Source organism: Dendrobium catenatum, unplaced genomic scaffold (assembly GCF_001605985.2).
Source record: "Dendrobium catenatum unplaced genomic scaffold, ASM160598v2 fragScaff_scaffold_1392, whole genome shotgun sequence".
Classification (NCBI taxonomy): Eukaryota; Viridiplantae; Streptophyta; class Magnoliopsida; order Asparagales; family Orchidaceae; genus Dendrobium; species Dendrobium catenatum.
In genome coordinates this window covers 156,660-176,071 of record NW_021319854.1, presented here as the reverse complement: position 1 = coordinate 176,071, position 19,412 = coordinate 156,660, and the positions used below count along the sequence as shown (strand labels likewise).

General features: G+C 33.4%; 1 protein-coding gene across 3 annotated transcripts; it reads left to right on the top strand.

Annotated features, from left to right (window-relative positions):
* The first annotated feature begins 2,889 nt into the window (after positions 1-2,889).
* Positions 2,890-11,365, top strand: LOC110113907 (malate dehydrogenase). 3 transcript variants are annotated; one of them, XM_020846627.2, is made up of 8 exons: positions 3,053-3,069; positions 3,167-3,247; positions 4,430-4,588; positions 4,712-4,887; positions 5,116-5,393; positions 5,517-5,652; positions 5,737-5,848; positions 10,996-11,365. In XM_020846627.2, the coding sequence occupies exons 3-8, from the start codon at positions 4,456-4,458 to the stop codon at positions 11,088-11,090; spliced, it is 930 nt and encodes a 309-aa protein (XP_020702286.1). In that variant the 5' UTR covers positions 3,053-3,069; positions 3,167-3,247; positions 4,430-4,455; the 3' UTR covers positions 11,091-11,365. The 3 variants fall into 3 exon arrangements, with proteins under 3 accessions (XP_020702284.1, XP_020702286.1, XP_020702285.1); XM_020846625.2 differs by lacking the exon at positions 3,167-3,247 and having other exon boundaries at positions 2,890-3,069; XM_020846626.2 differs by lacking the exons at positions 3,053-3,069; positions 3,167-3,247 and adding an exon at positions 3,307-3,329.
* The last annotated feature ends 8,047 nt before the right edge of the window (positions 11,366-19,412 follow it).

Below are 19,412 nucleotides of genomic sequence, written 5' to 3'. Positions count from 1 at the left end.
AACAAGATGACTAGAATCTTCCTAAAATCTCATTTAAACTTATTTCCAACCGACGGTATTCAAAAAATCTCTCATCTTATAGAGTTTTATCCTCATTACCTCAGCAAGAACATTCTAAAGTGTACAATCTAAGGGTGTCAATTTTTTACACGACCTAAAATCCGACCCGGACCCAACCCAAAAAAATCTAGGTTCGGGTCGACTCATTTGTGAAACAAGTAAGGTTCGAGTTTAACAAATCAACCCATTTCAAAAATCAGGTCGGGTTGATCCATTAACCTGAAAATGACCCAGAAACCCTCTGCCCGTGTCTGCTGCCCTCCCTGCCCAAAGCGTCGAGTGCCTGTTTACCCGACTGCCAGGGTTACTCGAAGAGTCGAGTCGCAATCGCTTCACGTGCATTTCTTGACAGGTTGTGTCACATTGCTGTGTCGCTTCGCATTCTGCCGTGGCCGCTGCCTGTCTGTCGCTGCGCTGTTGCTGGCACTATCGTTGCGCCGCCAAGAGTAGTGATTGAAACTGGAAGTGGCCCAACAACCTGCACGTTTTTTTTTTATTTATTTTCAAAAATCCATGTCGGGTTGTGTCAACCTGGTAACTCGTGTGAGTCTGGTCTGGGTTGAAAAAGCTGACCTATTTGCTGAAATGGGTCGGGTTCGAGTTGACTCGTTAGACCCGGGACAAGTTGAGTTCAACTCGAATCCGACCCGTCCACCCAAACTGGCACCCTTAGTGCAATCCTCACCTTCAGACCATTCATTGATACAACACTTTAAATCTCATTTGCATTCATATTTTGCTTCAACGAACTATCTCTAGCCCGTGCTATACAATCATGCATTCTTCTACTTGCAGTGTCGAATCTCTCTTTATTGGGGATGCCTTGAAGCCTTTCCAAATATTGCCAAAAATATTTTGAAGGCAACAACTGAAATCTTCACAAATCAACTTCAAATGTACATGCGTCTCTTAAATAACAAATTGCTTGATTATGCCTTACATCTTTACAAGACATTAATATGATAGGTTGCTACAAGCAATAACATCATATTAATGAATAACAAGAGAAAATTAAAAAGGATCTTATGCTCTAAATGAGATTCGACAGAGTAATTCAAAGTCCACACTAATTGAAACTACTCTATTGTTAATTAATTTTTTTTATTAATTAATATATTAGTAATTAATCATATCTTAAGGTATAATTACATATTTCTATTAATTAAAGTAATTAACCTTATCATTAGGGCCAAACTAAATTTAATATTATATACTTATATATTAAAATAAATTATTTTATAATTACAATTTATTAATGAAATAATTATACATTTAAATTATTACTATATTATTATGAATTAAGAGTTATATAATAATAATTATTAATATTAACATAAATGTATTTATACCGCTTTGGACTAAGAGCCTCATGGTTTTGTCCTGTTGATGTAACTTCCCAGTTAGTCACCCATCCCATGCTCTGGGATGAGCACGCTTACCTGCGAAGTTTCTCACGAAAATTTCAGTTGTTACAACAAAAGGCGCCTTGATAGTTACAACAAAAGGCGCCTCGATATTTAAGAGTTAGACTTTCTATTATTTACAGGGTTTCACAATCTCCCCCACTTAAGTAATTTACGTCCTCGTTAGCATCTGCATCCCATAATCATTCATCAGGTAGATAGAACTTTAGAGGTGGCCCCTACAAGTTCAAGTGGTGGCTCCCGTCATGTAACACTTTGTACCATACAGGGTTCAAGAGGTGGCTCCCATGATGTAGCACTTTATCTTGTATGACACTTAGCTCCCATCTTTCGGCTGGTGTATTGCTTTGATACCATTTGTAATAACCCAAATTCTTAACTATCGAGATATTGTCCGCTTTGGCCTAACAGCCTCACAATTTTGTCTTGTTGGTATAACTTCCTAGTTGGTCACCCATCTCAGAATTGCTCTGCCATGAACATGCTTAACTGTTGAGTTTCTTCTAAAAATTTCAGCCGTTACACCAAAATGCGACTGATGTTTAAGAATTAGACTTTCTATTACTTAAAGGGTTTCACATATGTTACGAAGAATATGCCAAACTTTTCAGCGTTATGTACAGAGTTGTGAAAAACATGCCAAAACTTTTGGCGTTTTCTACACAACTGTGAAGAATATGCCAAAACTTTTAGAGTTTTTTTTTCTTTCACAAAAATCAGTCTACACTAACTGATTTGACGAGTTGGCTCCTTTCTAAATTAAAAAAATAAATTTGCTCGTTCTGATAAATTCGGAATCAGGTACGCTCCTTTATAAAATTTCTCCCTAATACAATGCTAGATCTTGGTAAAATATAAAAAACTAAGACTTGAAATTTTTATCTCTAACGCCCGAGTTTTTGAGTAAACAAGTCTTACTTCTTTACATTAATCCTATAATGACCGCGGGGTCTGCAAAATCTGTTCTAGGGCAATCCAACCGCCCATTTTCCACTCTAAAATGCAATAGAAGTATAGAACTTCAATGCAATAATTCATATCCAATTGAACTCTATTTTTTTCCCTCTTTCGCGTACTTCTTCGTCTCACTGCGAAGGTAGCTATCTTTCTCCTCTTTCGTGCATTTCTTCTACAAATCTCATAACATAAAAAATTAACGTAGTTGAACAGTGCCGATAACATTATCAATTGATATACGATATAGCATTTGAATGAAACTAATGACGAATGACATACCATCCTGCACAGTTGGGTTGGAGATGTCGGCAGCATTATCAGTTTTTTTTTTTTTTCACGGGCAAAGTCAAGCAGTTTCTATAAAAAAATTTTTGAAAAAAAAAATCACATTATATCCGTAATCGTCAGCGAAAAGATATCGTCAATTAATATTTCCGTGGTTGTAGAAGGCTCATTGAAAACCATAAAAACAACCCTGCCCGTATTCGTTCACCTGGGTCGTCTCCTTTATAGCTTTCATCCACTTTCCCTTCTCTCATTTGCACACGATCTCGAGGTTTGCTTGCTACAACTTCGATACCTCCGATGGCGATTGATCCAGTTCGTGTTCTCGTTACCGGCGCCGCAGGTTCGTGGGAGCCTTATTTCCTTTCCTTTCCAGATCCGAATCGGTTCATCTGTTCAACCCTTCTCCTGTTTCATCTCATTGATGTTCATGGATATATCAAGGATTAGGCTTTTTGTCCCAAAGTCTATCGGGGTATTTCCTACTTTCTGATCAAGTGAGAGTTGCCGCGAACTTTCAGGTTGTGGCTGCTATGCTAGATGCATTGCATGGATCTATCATGAGCCCGATCAAATTATGTTTATAGGATATCCCTTGCGGAAGTAGGTTTGCATGAATCGAAAATGCTGTCCTTTTAATTTCGAGGGTTTTTGCCTTTTTGGGCCGGTAGTTTTTATGAGAAAGCAATTGCTATTTTAAAGCTTTATTCCAGTGGAAATACTTCTTTGCATCATAATTGTGCAATGACTTGAATTACATGGTTATTTGATAGCTTTATCCCAGTGGAAATACTTCTTTGCATCATATGCAATGATATGAATTAAATACTAGTCATCTTAATGGGGCATTCCTAGTTTTTGATTCATATAAAACTTTGAAGTTTGGTAGTCGAGAATGTAGTATTAGCCTGATTTTACGATCCTTCTTTCATTTATAACATCAAAGGCTCGATACAATTTTCAAACTATGATGTCATGAATTTGAAATAGTGGCTGTGACATGACATTTAAAAGGAAGCCATAAGTTTAGGTATGGCTTATTACTTGGCTTAGTTGGATGATAGAGTGTTTGTTGCACTGTACAAACTGAGATACAGTTACTCCAAAGAATAGGAAACGTTACTGTTAACTCACAAGTGTTCACTATGGTTGCACGGCTGTGGACAGGAGTACACGTGGCCGGGGATCTCCATTTTGCGTCCTACATAAGTCTAAATCATGCTATGGCAGCTCTATTAAAGCTAAGGATAAAAAAGGCCTAGTTATATATTGAATTTACTATTACATCGAGTTCATTTTGTTGTATGTTGCAGCATATTTTGATTGTAAAGCTTTAACGTATGGTATCATGCATTATTGCTATTGTTCAGTGTTGTGTGAATTTGCGTTGATTAGAGTATTTTGATTGAAGTTTTGTTGCTCATCAATGTCCTTATTTGAACTTTGCGTTAAGTTAGATACAAGAAGAATGGTCCTTTTCTTGAGTAGTTAACAGCTTTTGTTATTTCTTTCCACATTCAAGTGTGCCTAATAATATTGTGCTTATTTTATTTTATTTTATTTTTTTTTATTTTTTTATTTTGTGAAAAATGGAAACCTAACTGATCTGCTTGACATCCATTCCATAAGAAGGAACATAATTGTGATGTTGTTCAGGCTTATTAATTCATTGGTTACAGAATCATGATCTGCTTTGATTGCAGGACAAATTGGATATGCGCTTGTACCCATGATTGCTCGGGGTGTAATGCTTGGCCCTAACCAGCCTATTATATTGCACATGCTTGACATTCCACCTGCTGCTGAAGCTCTTAATGGTGTTAAAATGGAGTTGATTGATGCAGCTTTCCCTCTCCTCAAGGGTAGCATTTTGCCCACCAAAACTCTAGTTTTGTTATCCTAGTATTTCGGCTTTTTGTCTCTCTCAGAACATTTTGTTGATTATCAAGTTTAACAATAATATGTAATGCATGTTGAATTTGTAGGAGTTGTTGCAACAACTGATGTTGCTGAGGCCTGCACTGGGGTCAATATAGCTGTGATGGTTGGCGGGTTCCCTAGAAAAGAGGGTATGGAGAGAAAGGATGTGATGTCAAAGAATGTGTCTATCTACAAGTCCCAAGCATCAGCACTTGAAAAACATGCAGCAGCAAATTGCAAGGTATACAAAAGTATGATTTTTATCATTTTTTGTGGTTTTCCTCAAGAAAACTGCAAGGTTTATGCCTATCTAATAGCAAAAGTTTTAGTCAACTAACTTGTTTTTGGAAGAAATCAAGCTATAAGTTTACTATTTATCATGTTTGATAATGTTTTAGGAGCTAGATCATTTTTGCTACTTCTATTCATAGTTGGTACGTTATTCTGATGTAATGGAAAATTTTTTCAGGTCTTGGTTGTGGCCAATCCAGCCAATACTAATGCCCTTATCTTGAAGGAGTTTGCTCCATCTATTCCAGAAAAGAACATAACCTGTTTAACAAGGTTAGATCATAACAGGGCGCTTGGTCAAATTTCGGAGAGATTAAATGTTCAAGTAAGTGATGTAAGGAACGTTATTATTTGGGGAAACCATTCATCAACTCAGTACCCTGATGTCAGCCATGCCACTGTAAAGACACAAGATGGTGAAAAACCTGTTCGTGAACTTGTTGCTGATGATGAATGGTATGAATGATGAATGATTCATGAATTTCTATAACTTGTTACTATTATGCTGAATGGAACCTTAAAAAGACATCAAATAGGATTCTTTGCTTTTCATCACCAAAGTAGTTGCACTTTTGACAGGCTGAGAGGAGATTTTATCACAACTGTGCAACAACGTGGTGCTGCGATCATCAAAGCTAGGAAGCTCTCCAGTGCCCTTTCTGCTGCAAGTTCTGCCTGTGATCACATTCGAGATTGGGTCCTTGGCACTCCTGAGGTCATTTTATTTGTTTGTTTCTTATGAATTCTGGTGCACATGCTCAAGATATTAATTCTGGTGGCTCTTCTTGTCTATATGCAGGGAACTTGGGTCTCCATGGGTGTCTACTCTGATGGATCTTACAATGTACCTGCTGGACTAATTTATTCTTTCCCTGTGACAAGCCTTAATGGAGAGTGGTCTATTGTTCAGGGTATGTGCACTATGCTGTTTCTGTTTTGGCTATTATGACTTAATTGATTAATTTTAGCTGTGCATGATAGTGTATAATTTGTGTTGAAATGCGAATGCTCTATTTAAACTTAGAAAATAATGTCATTTGTCGGACACGATGATCCAATTTCACTAAGAGATGCTAATTTCTAGTTATTTTAAGGAATGAGACTATAAATAATGCTCTTGGGCTAGTTTTATGTGTGTATTTAGAACACTAAAAATAGCCGGTTGAAGTTTTAGAGAGCTTTAATCTTGCACACCTATGAAAATAATTATCCTTACTAAATGATAATTAAAGAGAGATTATTCCTTGCTAAGATAAAAATAAATAGGGTGAAACTACAGTTTATGGAACTCGCTGAAGCTCTCAAATTATTGACATTGGAGCCTTGAACAATTTGGTCAAACTTGTAATGCGGGTGAAACACTTGGCCAACAACCTAACAAGCACAAGGTATGGATTGTAAACTAAAGAGAATTAGGGTTTAACCAACTTAAAGTGCTTTGTAGATGACTTCTTCCTTGGTGTCTTATAATCCTTATTGAAATGGGTTTTCTTCTCCTTGATGCTTTTGATTTGGAGGAAGAAAGAGAGATAGAAGGGCCAACTAAAGATAGAAAATAGAGGGGAGAGAAAGAGTTAAGCTAGGGCTTTTCGAACTTGAAGAATTAATTTATTGAATATTGTATTTGATTACAAAAGCTCCTTATTCATATTTCATAGTAGCTATGATGCATAGACACGGACACGGTGACACGACACCGACACGGGACACGTCAGTTATTAAAAATATAGGATACGGACACGGGTTGGATATGTATTATAGTTTTTATTTTTAAAAAATAGTGTATAAAAATTAAATAAGTATAATTTTAAAAATAATTTGAAAATAATAAGTCATTTAACTAGAATTTGTGCTTAAAATGATTAGTATTAGGATGTCGAGAGTCGGACGTTGATGCTGTTTATCAGTCATTGAGAGAGGAGATGAAAACACCTTCATTGCCAAAAAGAAATGAAAATAAGAATATTCGATGATTGGGTATTAAGTGCGGGCGTTGATTTGGTGTTGTAGATAGGAAATAAGAAATTTAGTTTAAATCCCGCTAAATACAAGAAATTATATTTTAAAAAAAATAGAAAATATTTAAGATATGCTTGTCCAATTTGTATTTAATATTTTTTAATCGGACACATTTTCGGCGTGTCCGACACGTGTCGGATACGGTGTTTGAGGAAAAGTGTTGGTGCATCATAACATAGTAGGTAAAACAAAATATATTTGTTGACCTCCACATCACCTCAGACTGCTACATCAGCTCGTTTAAATACCCAAAATCTTGGTGTCGTTCACGTCTCCTCCTAGAAATCCTACTTAGTTAGATCCCACTTCCTGGATCAGTCTACTCGCACATCCAATTTCTTCGATTCCATGCTCACGAGCTCCCAGCCAAACAACTCCTTCCACGCTCGAGCTCACACTCCCTCTCACAATCCTTCACAGTGTCACGTCAACCCCGTCTCCAGCCAAATTTGATTCCCTACCTCATAACCTCATACAGAATCCTCTGCACCTGATCGGACTCCCGCTTCGATTCCAGTCGACACTCGACCGAATTGACCCCAGCAGTCGCCGATCCATCCTCACGCCGAAGCCAACCCACTGTGTCGTTCTCCTCCAGGAAGCTTACCCGACTCCAGGCTGTTCTAACCTCACGAGCCACACACAGTCATCGATCAATTCGAAGCCCACACCACCCCTTCCACTTCAACCAGTCAACACCTTCTCCATCTACAAGTCGATCCCTGCCCGATCTCCACATACCAGATGCCAATCGAGCAGCTTTTCTCTATTCTAACTCCAGCTCACATCCTCCTCCCTCTCTAGGCCGAAACCAACCGCGAATCACCCTGATCCCGCCTCCTCAACCTGCTCGTGAACCTCACGCCGTCTGCACCAGAGCCCGCCGACTGGCTCAATCCCTATTCCGATTTCCACCCACATGAGCAAGTCCCTCCATCTGATTCTCTAGCATCCCATCCACAACAACCGAACCCCCGACCTCCTGTTAGACTCCCATCGGTACTTCCGATCCAACTACAATCGCAAGTCCCTCCTCAAGCTCGAGTGATCACCCAACCCAGCAGTAGAACTTCAACCGATCCTCTCCACTATATTCCCTCCTAGCCGATCCAACTTCACTGTGCCGAGCCTATCTCTGCTTCCTTAGAGAGCAAACACTTCAATCCACCCCTTTTAGAGCCAACCTCTCATATTTGTTTTTTTTTTCTCCACTCATAACTCCAACAACTACAACGACCTCCTGTTCGACTCCCATCGGTACTTCCGATCCAACTACAACGCAAGTCCCTCCTCACGCTTGAGTGATCACCCAACCCAGCAGTAGAACTTCAACCGATCCTCTCCACTATATTCCCTCCTAGCCGATCCAACTTCACTGTGCCGAGCCTATCTCTGCTTCCTTAGAGATAGCAAACAGTTCAATCCACCCCTTTTACAGCCAACCTCTCATATTTGTTTTTTTTTCTCCACTCATAACTCCAACTACAACCCAAGCCCACAACAGCCCTCATCTCTCTCTATCTCTAAAAATTCTAGTAACGTAGGGAAGCATTAGCAAAATAAATTCATCGTTGATTGCAATGTTTGCATTACAATAATAGAGGTTTCATGGTCATATAACTTCATGATTTTTATTGACAGTGAGATCTCACATTATTATTTCATAAATTTCTTTCTTGTTATTTGATAATATATGAGTCTACATCTAAGACCTCAATAACTTCTCTTTAGTCCCTATAACATACTCTAGCATAGTTTCAAGGCACCTGAAGGAGTTCTTCAACTTATTATAAGTAGATATTTTGGGTTTGCAATACTGGTTGAATAATTCAGTTATGATAATAACATTTAATCTATAGGATAGCATTATATTTTCTCCCTTATTAGGTAATATAAAGCATCTTAGTACTATAAAAAGATTAAAACTACATGAGCACCATAATGCATTCCTATAATTAAAAAGTTATCATAAAATCAATAGACCAATAGAATAGTTATCTTGCTATTTAGCTAATTTGTGATAAAATTACATTGCACTTTAATAATCCACTTCAATGTCCCCTTTTTTAATAGTTGTCTTCTAATCTTGCCATCCAAACCCTAAATAAAGACAAGTGCTCTTCATCAGTTAGGTGGGGTGGATAATAGCACATAGATCTATTAGTTTATGCCTCTTGCCAGATGGTTCTATAAAATCTTTTTTATTCTTCAACCTGGTCCTTTCAAAATTTAAGAGCTGTGTCAGCATTGTTTATAACATGGAGCAATGAGTAACAACTTTAGTCTCATTTATCACATCATATTCAACCTCAATATGAATGCCATTATCAACACTAAGCCCTCCTTCCAAACTATCCTTCTTTCCGCTCACTTGTGTGTGACAATCAACACCTTTATTCTCCTTCTTCCTATGTATAAATTCTTGAATAAAATAACTCGGAGCATCTAGTTTCTTATTTAACTCCCTAACAATTGCAAAGGCTCCTTCAATTGATTGGAGAAGGGCATGGAATGACTAGAAGAGGGCATAGAATTGTCAATACTTTTATCTTCCCTGCATCTCTCTCGTCTTTCGTAGTGTGAACATTACACTCTACGAAATGTTTGCTGCTCTCTTTATTCCTTATAACCCTAATTGTAAGAGGTCGTCAAGGAGTTTGTGTCAAGGACTTATAGAAGTCTTCTTCATCAACTCTGTAAAACAACTCTGTACAATAGTTTAGTGCTACTAATAACCTATTAAAATATTTTAATATAATGTTGAAAGTTAATTGCCATTAATAATTAACCCAAAGTAACATTTGAAATACAATAATGTGTATATTACATGCATATTTATTGCATGTGAGCATTTTATTGCTTTTCTAGTTCAAACATCTCGAAGACTTTCTCTACAAGATACTCTATACATATCTTTCCTAATTTTGAGATGGCTTCATTAGCATGATCTATAATAATATGACTTATCCAATTGCAATTTGCTGATTTGAGGCTATTTTTCGTTCCTCTTTTTCACCTTCAGGATATTTCCTCAATGTGGAGCACATATCTTTGTTCAAACCTTCTAGTGTCTTCTATCACAATAGGCATCCTCATGGGTATTCAATATATATATTTCATCAGCATCTATTTGTCTAGTATCTCATTTAAAACAACATCATGCTTCTATGTTTGAGCTGAACACCATCGATAAGAAATCATAAACCTAAATTTCATATATCTTTTCTAAGAGTGTTGATACGTCTTGAACCACAAAAATCAGAGAACAATAGTAAATTTTAGCAAAATAACAGAATTTTATTCCTAGGAAATGAAATAACAAGAAGCAAGATACAATCGATCATCTTTTGAGAGGAGAATCTTCTCTCCCAAACCCTAGATGATTTCCTCCTAATATAAATGTATAAATTCCCTGCTGGGCCCCCACCCCCTTAACCTCCTTTCTTTTCTTATCCAGCCCTGCCGTATCAAGTGCCTTCTATGAATATATTCTTCAAGTCTGCATTCTTAAGGTCATTGCACCATCTAGGTAGCTATCAATTAGCCTACGGCTTCTACTAGTCATCTCCACAAAATTCTCAGAAAGAAATTCACCAAATCCCAACACAGTAATCGACACAAATTCAATAATTCTAAAATTTGTGTGTTTACCTCCAATATTATACATAATGTAGTATTTATTATTCTTTTCATCATCAATCATCCTCGGGAGAAGTTGGTTAGTTAGTTTTCGGAAAGATTTGCTAAAATCTTGCTACCCAGAAATCCCTTAAAAATAACAGCTTCTGTAAGCGGGAGATTATGACTTCGTTTGGGACTGCTTTCTTACTGCTTCTTAAAGTAACTTTTTAGAAAAAAAATAATTTTTTTTTATCTTAAAAAGATGCTTTACGAAGCAGTAAGAAAGTCGTCCAAAACGAAACCTATGTCTATAATTTTAACGTAATTTTCAGGCATTAATCTGCTTGTGTTTATTTATTATTGTTTTTTAAGCCAGGTTTCTTTAGTTTTCTTATGCTTCTTGCTCGTTCCTTTTCAGGACTTACAATTGATGAATTCTCAAGGAAGAAGCTGGATGCAACGGCTGAGGAGCTGACTGAGGAGAAGGCTCTGGCATATTCCTGCCTCTCATAAATTAAGCCACAGCCTTCAGTGAGGTTTTCTTCTGTGCTCTTACTTTTGTTGTTAAAAATGAAGCCAAAGTTGCACAGCCACATATCCTGAATAAACAGACCGGCACTGAAAGATTTGGTTGATAAGCTACTAATTTCTAAGTACGCTTAACTCTTTCTTCAACTTCTGTTGCTTTATTCTCATTTGATCAACGTTGGCTCCTATTCCTTCCTCCTGTATATGGAGATACTTGGCTATCTTGGGATTATTTAAGGAAGTAATTATTCTCTGAATCCTGTGCGGTTACTAAGTATTGGTTTTTATCTGTTGATTAAATGGGTCGGATTCATATTCATTGGATTCAGGTCGAATTAATTTTGACTCGGATTAAAATCGGCCCACATTTTGACGGCAAATTATTACGTCTGGTGTCCGGACACCAATCCGGACTCGCCACGTCACCAAAATGCACCGGGCCCGATGTATTTGGGTGATGTGGCAGGTCTGGATTGGATGTTCGGATATCAGATGTCCAAACGTAATAATTCGCCCATTTTGACACCCACAAAGAGAAGTTTTGGGTGAAGATTTTTATGCATTTACTTCGGAGAATCGGCAGTATTGGAGAGCTGCTTCTTATGAGATCATATAATTTTCTTTTAAATGATTAATTATAAAATGATAAAATATTTTATTTACATACATGATTGTAAAAAAATAATATTCTTTTAAGACTTAAATTTTAAACCATTATCTCATGAATCTTTACCTGAAATGAGTGTTTATAGATTTATTTGATGTTATATGGTATTACGTAGTTCACTTTGGTTCATTAATTTGGGGTTTTGATTATCAATCAAGAGGTATTGGATTCAAATTTTATGTATGTGATGGGTGTATGAGCTTATTTTAATTAATCTAAATGTCTCAAAAAAAGATATTATGTGACACTTCAGCCTCCTTGATGAGGAGGAATTTGAGTGCATCTCCCCATAATCATTGGAGAGATTATTACGTGTGCACTTCGAATTTGTCCGGAGGTTAATCTGGATGCGTCATGTCATCTAATGTATTGTGTATTGGATGATGTGGCGCGTTCGGATTGTCCTTCAAACTCATTCGGACACTGCACATAATAGTTTTTCTAATCATTGAGGTGTGCTAATGGTCATTTCATTGGCTTCAAAAAAGTGGCCATTTTGATTGGCATTGCGTTGGGAGGGCTTTATGTATCTGTCTTGAAGAAGAATACAAAATTAATGAACAAGTTTCAGTAATTGGTCATGAGCTCTTATGCAATTGGCTATTTGGCTGTTTGCCTTGTTGGTGACCTCCAAATAGGCCTCAGACCGGATAAATACATTTTATTTATATAATATTTATTTATTTTTTGTTTATTTATATAGAAATTTAATTTTTATCATATAGATAAATAAATGTGAATATGACTCATTTGCTTATTTATTCGTGAAAATATTTATTTCTTGTTTAATAAGCAGCTTGTTGAAAATACAATAATGACTTAATTTTTAATTTGATAATTTATTCTATATTAAATAATCAAATATCTTATATTTATATATTTTAAAAATTATGTATATTGGTAGATGAATATGTATGAAGAAAATATCAAATAAATAGTTAGATTAATATAAATAATATCTTATTATTTATTTAAATTTCATCGAACAACTTAAATAATATTTAATCTACTATGCCAATTTTTAATTGAAATATATAAATCTGATTTTCTCTTATGATAATATTATATATTTAAATTATTAATAACAAGTATAAAGTTAGCTAGGATTGATTAAAGCTTGATTTTGGTTTGACTTAGAAAAAAAATTTAATAAATTAGCCTAAGCAAAATAGTGAAATTCTGATCTTGTTTAAACATGACTGGCCTGCTCGCCAATCTTTACCAGACTTCCACCCATTTATCATCAGACCATCGCCCGATCCCTGAACGCTTTTTTAAATTAAAAAAATGTGTAAATTTTATATTGAAAAATTTGCTAAATTATATAATTATATTAATATTATTTTATTATTTTACTAAAATATATTAATCCATTATCTTCTATAAATTAAAATTTCCTTTTACCGTTTTAATTCAGCTATAATAAGTAGTAGGAATAGAATATAGATAGAAAATGTGAGGAGAGAGAAAATAAAAGTTATATTTGGAGGTCATAGAGTGATTTTAGTTCATCAATCTTGTTGGGAGATTTCCTTGTCTCATTATAAGGAATCATTATCATATTTTTTATTTCAATAATATTGTATTTTTGATATTTTTTTAATCAAATTTATATTTTCGTTACTGAAAAATGATGATAATTTTGTATTAGTAAAACTTTTAGCACATAACTTTTGGTCTATGATAGATGTCATTATGAGCATTTTGATTGTAATATATTGAATTTTTACTAATTAAACTTGAAGTTATGATTTTTTGAAGTAAATGCATAATAGATAGATTTACTAAATTTCTTTGTATTTTTTATTTTTGCATTTCATTTATGATATTGACTTACATGGTATAAAAAATATAACATTTACATGTAAGAAAGGCTAGATGTTAATAATATAATGAATATGAGTTTGCTCTTAATACATAACATCCTGAGTAGAAGAGTGGGCCAACGAATTTTTTTTTAAATAAAAGGATGTTAGTGGTGTAATCCTTGTTGTAATTTGTAACTGATTCACCGAATTATGCCGATGGATAGAGGATGATGAATCTTAAATAATTATTAAAAGTCACCTGTAAAAATAAATTATTAATATAAGATAAGATTTGACAGATTGATGGCTATGATAGATAATAGATGTAAGAAAGAAAACATCACCTTAAAGCTACATGTCCTACCTTGCTTTTCATAATTATACTTGTGATGATATTTACTTGTTAGTACTTTAAACTGATTGATAGATATAACTTAACTCAAAATAACATTACTATTGATACAACATATCATAATATACTAGCATGATTTATAGAGTGATATAGTCTTCTTTACTAATTATTTTAATTCAATAGTTGATAGATCTCTTTTGATTTTATTGATTATATTAATTTTATTATTAATTTTTGAGATTTTATTGCTCATATTATAAGTGACGATTGATATTGACTAGAACCATACATACATATTAATTTATTTGTCTTGTATTGAAATTAATAATAAAATGTTTGTTACTTACTAGAATTTTATGCTAATTATATGAATTTTTATGATTTCAGGTCTTGAAAGGAGTCAAGATCAGTTGGAGTGATATTAATAGAGATCTTTAAGTTTTCTTTAAATTTTATTTATATTTTTTCCTTATTTCTAGCTATTTTATATTAATTTATGATAAATGAATATAGTAAAATATTTTAAGGTATATAATTATTAATTGCTTTCACTAGATACATAAAATTATTATTTTAATAATTTATAGAAGCTATGATTGATTAATTATGAAGATAAAATAGATAATTCTTCTAAATTTAATTATGAGGTATTACAATTGGTATCAGAGCAAAATTATTGAAAGAATTGAAATGTAATCATAGCTATAGGAGTTGGTTATGAGTGGGGTAAAAGTTGGGTAGTATATATTTTCATTTATGCATTTGATTGAATTGCATATGTATACATCTTGAGTTTGTGTGTTATTGATTAGGAATAAGAATTTTATCAGTGGAATGATATATCCTACTAATCAAGATGTACATAATGGGCAGAGTGCTGCAATGACTCCAATAAGTTTTGATAATTTGATGCAACTATCTTGCCTACTTGCACATTTATGAGTGATGCTGATAGTAGATTGGTATTCATAAGGAGTCAGAAGGGGACAAGCATCTACATATGTTTTATTTTCATAAGAAGTCCCCATTGTTCAAGAGTGTTGTAAGACCACAAGCAGCTGAAGACTGGTTGTTAAGGATAATAACATATTTGATAACATACAATACCCAAAGAATTGAAAAGTACCTATTGTAGTATTCTTATTTGAAGGAAAAATAAAGAGATGGTGGAAATGACAATAAAGGGAGAAGTTTCAGGGTAAGATGAATGTAAAGATTTCTTGGGAAGAGTATCTTATTATTTTTAGAGATTAGTTCGTACCTCCATCAACCCAATAATAGATACAGAAGGCTGTCATAAGATCGGAGTATAAGAATATGACCTAGACTTTACTATATTAGCAATGTACGCACTAGAATTGATCAATATAATAAGGTTAAATGTTACATATTCCTGAGAAGACTATGTGATGAATTGAGACATCCACTTATACCGTTGAAGATTTATGAGGTTTTGGAGCTAGTTGAGAGAGCGAGACTATTGGAGAATGACTTGACTATTCCATTATTTAGATATGATATGAACAAGAAGAGATTATGATATGACATAACTAGGAGAGAGAGAGCAGTAAAAAGATGGGTAGATTTTCTGACAATATGGGCAGATCTGCATCTGAGTCCAATGTGGGGAGTATACTGGAGTGTGCTTTATGTGGTAAGAGACATAGTTGATCAATTTTTCTGATTATTGGACAGAGCTTTAGATGTGGGCAGTGAGGACGCCAGATGGTTGATTGTCCACGACAACGAAAATTGATAAGATCCAGATTTAGAGGGAAGCAAGATAGACAAGGGTATAGATAGAAGACCATGAGATTTGGAGAATACAATGAAGGGTATGTGAGCAGGAAAGATGGAAGAAGAGTGGTTGAAAGTCATAGTGGACATACTACTACACTAACACTGCCACCCGTACAACCTAGAGTTTATAGTTTGATCTAATAGAGTGATAACGATGCATTTAAAGGATCTACTAATAAAACTTTTATTCAAGTTATAATTACATTTGAATTGATTGATTGATAATTATTACATGCTATTTGAGTGATTGAATGATATATGTGAGTGTGATTGCTTGAGTAAATTCATGATTTATTGAATGCAATGAATGATAATTCAGTGATCAATACTAATTTTAAAAGGAATTTAAACAAATTTCTAGGTTTTGAATTATATTGATTTATTTTGATAAATTTATGTTATTTAATTAATTAATTTAATTATTTTTATGTTTGAAAATGTGGAGGGAGATATTTATAAAGATGGAGAAATTGTAATAGCCTATATTTTGACCTAGACAAATAAGTTTTCAATAATTAATTTAAGTCCAAATCATAAAATATCTTTCCCATAAGTTATATATTATTATATTTTAATTATAATATATTTTTTGTAATTTTTTGATACTAGTACAAATCCTTAAGAAATTGACACTTTTTGGTACAAGTGGGGATTTTGAGACTATTATGTGTCCGTTTTGCAAATCAACTTAACCAAATTTTTTTAAGAAAATAAACTATCTTATAGATTTTTTTTTATAAATTTTAAAATCACAAAAGGATTTATATAAATTTTATATAAAAAATTTAATTAAATTATATAATTATATAAATATTTATTATTATTTTACTAAAATATCTTAACTCATTATCTTATATAAATTAAAAACTCTATTTTTCATTCTTAATTTGGCTAACATAGAGTAAGAATAGAAATTAGACAAAATGTGAGGAAATGTTAGAATTAGAGGTCGTAGAGCGATTTTTATCTGTTGATTATGTTGGGAGATTTGCTCGTCTCAGTAGAAGGAACCATTATCTTATTTTTTATTTTAATAATTTTATAGTTTTGATATTTTTTTTATTAAATTTATAATTTTTTCTTACAAAAAAATAAGGATAATTTTGTATTGATAAAACTTTCATCGCATAACTTTTGGTATGTGATAAATATTGTCAATATGAGCACTTTGACTATAACATATTGAATTTTCACCGGTTAAAGTTAAAGTTATGATTTTTTAAAGTAAATGCATAGTAGATAAATTTGATAGATTTTTCTACTTTTTTATTATTATATTTCATATATGATATTGACTTACATATAAAAAATATAACATTTTCATGTAAGCATGGAATGTTACCTCTTAATACTATATTGAAATATGGGCTAGCTCTTAAAATATAACGACATTCATAGGAGGGTGGTTTCCTTGAAATAAAATGTTAGTGGTATAATCCTAGTTGTAGCTTGTAACCGATTGATTGTATCATGTCGATGGGTAGAGGGTGATGACTCTTAAATGATTATTGAAAGTCATCTATGAAAATAAATGATTAATATAAGTTGATTGCTATGACATATAACATATGTAAGGAAGAAACACCACATTAAAGCTGCATGTCTTGATGTGTTTTTCATAATTATAATCATGATGATATTTGCCTGATAGTACATTAAACTAATTGATAAATATTATTGAACTCATATTGACATTAATATTAATATATCATAGCATATCATACTAGCATGACTTATAGAGCCATTTTTATTGATTTTTCTTATAGTTTGATAGTTGATTTATCTCTTTTGACCTTATTGATCATATTAATTTTATTATTAATTTTTGAAATTTTTGCTCATATTAGGTGATGATTGATATGGACCAGAGTCGAATATACATATTGATTATTTTGCCTCACTTTGAAAGAAATGAAAGAATTTTAGTTACTTGTTGAGATTTTATGCTCATTATGTAGATTTTCATGATTTCAAGTCAGGAAAGGGATAAAATAGTTGGAGCGAGATTGATAGAGATTCTAAGTTTTTTTTTTTTATTTAATTTTTTTGTATTTTCTCTTATTCTTTTTTAGTTAGGAGTTTGTGATAAAATAGTAATTATACTAATATCATAACTATTATATTTTAATTTTGGAATAATAAATAAAGTGAAATATTTTGAGATATATAATTGTTAGTTTCTTTCACTTGATATATAGATTAATTATTTTAATAATTTATAGAAGCTCTGATTGATTAATTAAGAAGATAAAATAGATATTCTTTCAAATTTGATTATGGGGCCTTACACTCTGAGAGTCATTGGACTTCCACCAGACCACTAATCACTGTCGAACCTCCACCCGACTGTTGACCTCTGCTACACCTTCTCGCAGTCACTGTCACTAGACTTTTGACCTCTATCATCCGACCAAGGTCATTACAAACATTTGAGTACCAAAAAATGTAATTTAATTGCTTCCAAGTCAAGGGATGAGTCAACCTCTGTAACTCCCTCAGATTTAGTGGAATCTTTTCACCGGGTGAGGTTGTATGGTATTTTCCTTTTTGGATTTTCCACATACATTTTTTTTGGTATTTTTCTACTCTCTCTCCAACTATGTATTTATGTGCTTGATATCCATGCATTGCTAGGACAAAAAATGCTCTCACTCTACCGCCATGAATTTTCAACATTAGCTCGCTTCATCCCCAATTGTGCTAAGCAAAATATTAAATATGTGGTGTACTGGAAACATGACAAACCTACATGAGTTGAGTTTTTATCTTCACTTAGAGCCCAACAAAATGCCTCACAAAAATCATGACAAATTTTTATATGAAGTAATAATATGTAAATATTATCCAAAATAAGTTTGAAATAATCCAGTACGTAGTAGCTTTAGGAAAAGTGATACAAAACTTAAAAGAAGAGTAATATATAGAAGCTAGCTACAAAGAATTAAAGAGTTATGATCACTGGAAAACCAAAAGACTCATGCAAGATGAGTTATCAAAATTGGAGAATAAGCCAAAACCCATAATAATGAAAAATAAAAAAAAGTCAACCAGTAATCAACATGATGCCTCTAGTGGAATATGAGAAAATTTATAATAAAGTGTCATGTTTTCGAAAATTGATCAACCTTAGGATAACTAACACATTTCTTCATCTATTTAGAAATTTTGTTAACCACTTGTAATCATTGAGCTTAACTAAATTGAAATGAATCTATTAGTTTGAATCATAAGTTACAAATGATGCCCTTTACTAAAATGGAGATGGATTTGATATGATGTACTACACATGAACTATGAATGATCGCTTCCATGGTAGAAGTTAGAAAAACCTTGAGGCATTGATGTTATCATTAAGAGATCATTAGTGGTATATTCAGTTGTTCTTATCATAAGAGAGGAGGCTAGTGACTGAAAAGATTAGCATTTACCTTAATAGAGATGCCATGCATTAGTGCTGGAGATAATAAAGTGTATTGATCTTATTGGTGATAGAGAGCATCAATGTTTTTAGAGATGAAAGTCAATAGACGTGTTGCCATTGCTGAGTGTCGTTGTTCATATTGATGACATGCATAAACCTTATTAGCAATGATGAATAATAGTGCTGTTCACAATTATATGTGGCAAAATTTATTGGCATCGATGAGTATCAATGAGGTTATCAACAGTGAATGATAATC

Coding starts and splice junctions, on each gene's coding strand:
- LOC110113907 (XM_020846625.2), top strand. CDS start 3,027: ATGGCGATTGATCCAGTTCGTGTTCTCGTTACCGGCGCCGCAG. Junction 3,070..4,429: donor TCTCGTTACCGGCGCCGCAG/GTTCGTGGGAGC, acceptor CTTTGATTGCAG/GACAAATTGGATATGCGCTT. Junction 5,849..10,995: donor AGAGTGGTCTATTGTTCAGG/GTATGTGCACTA, acceptor GTTCCTTTTCAG/GACTTACAATTGATGAATTC.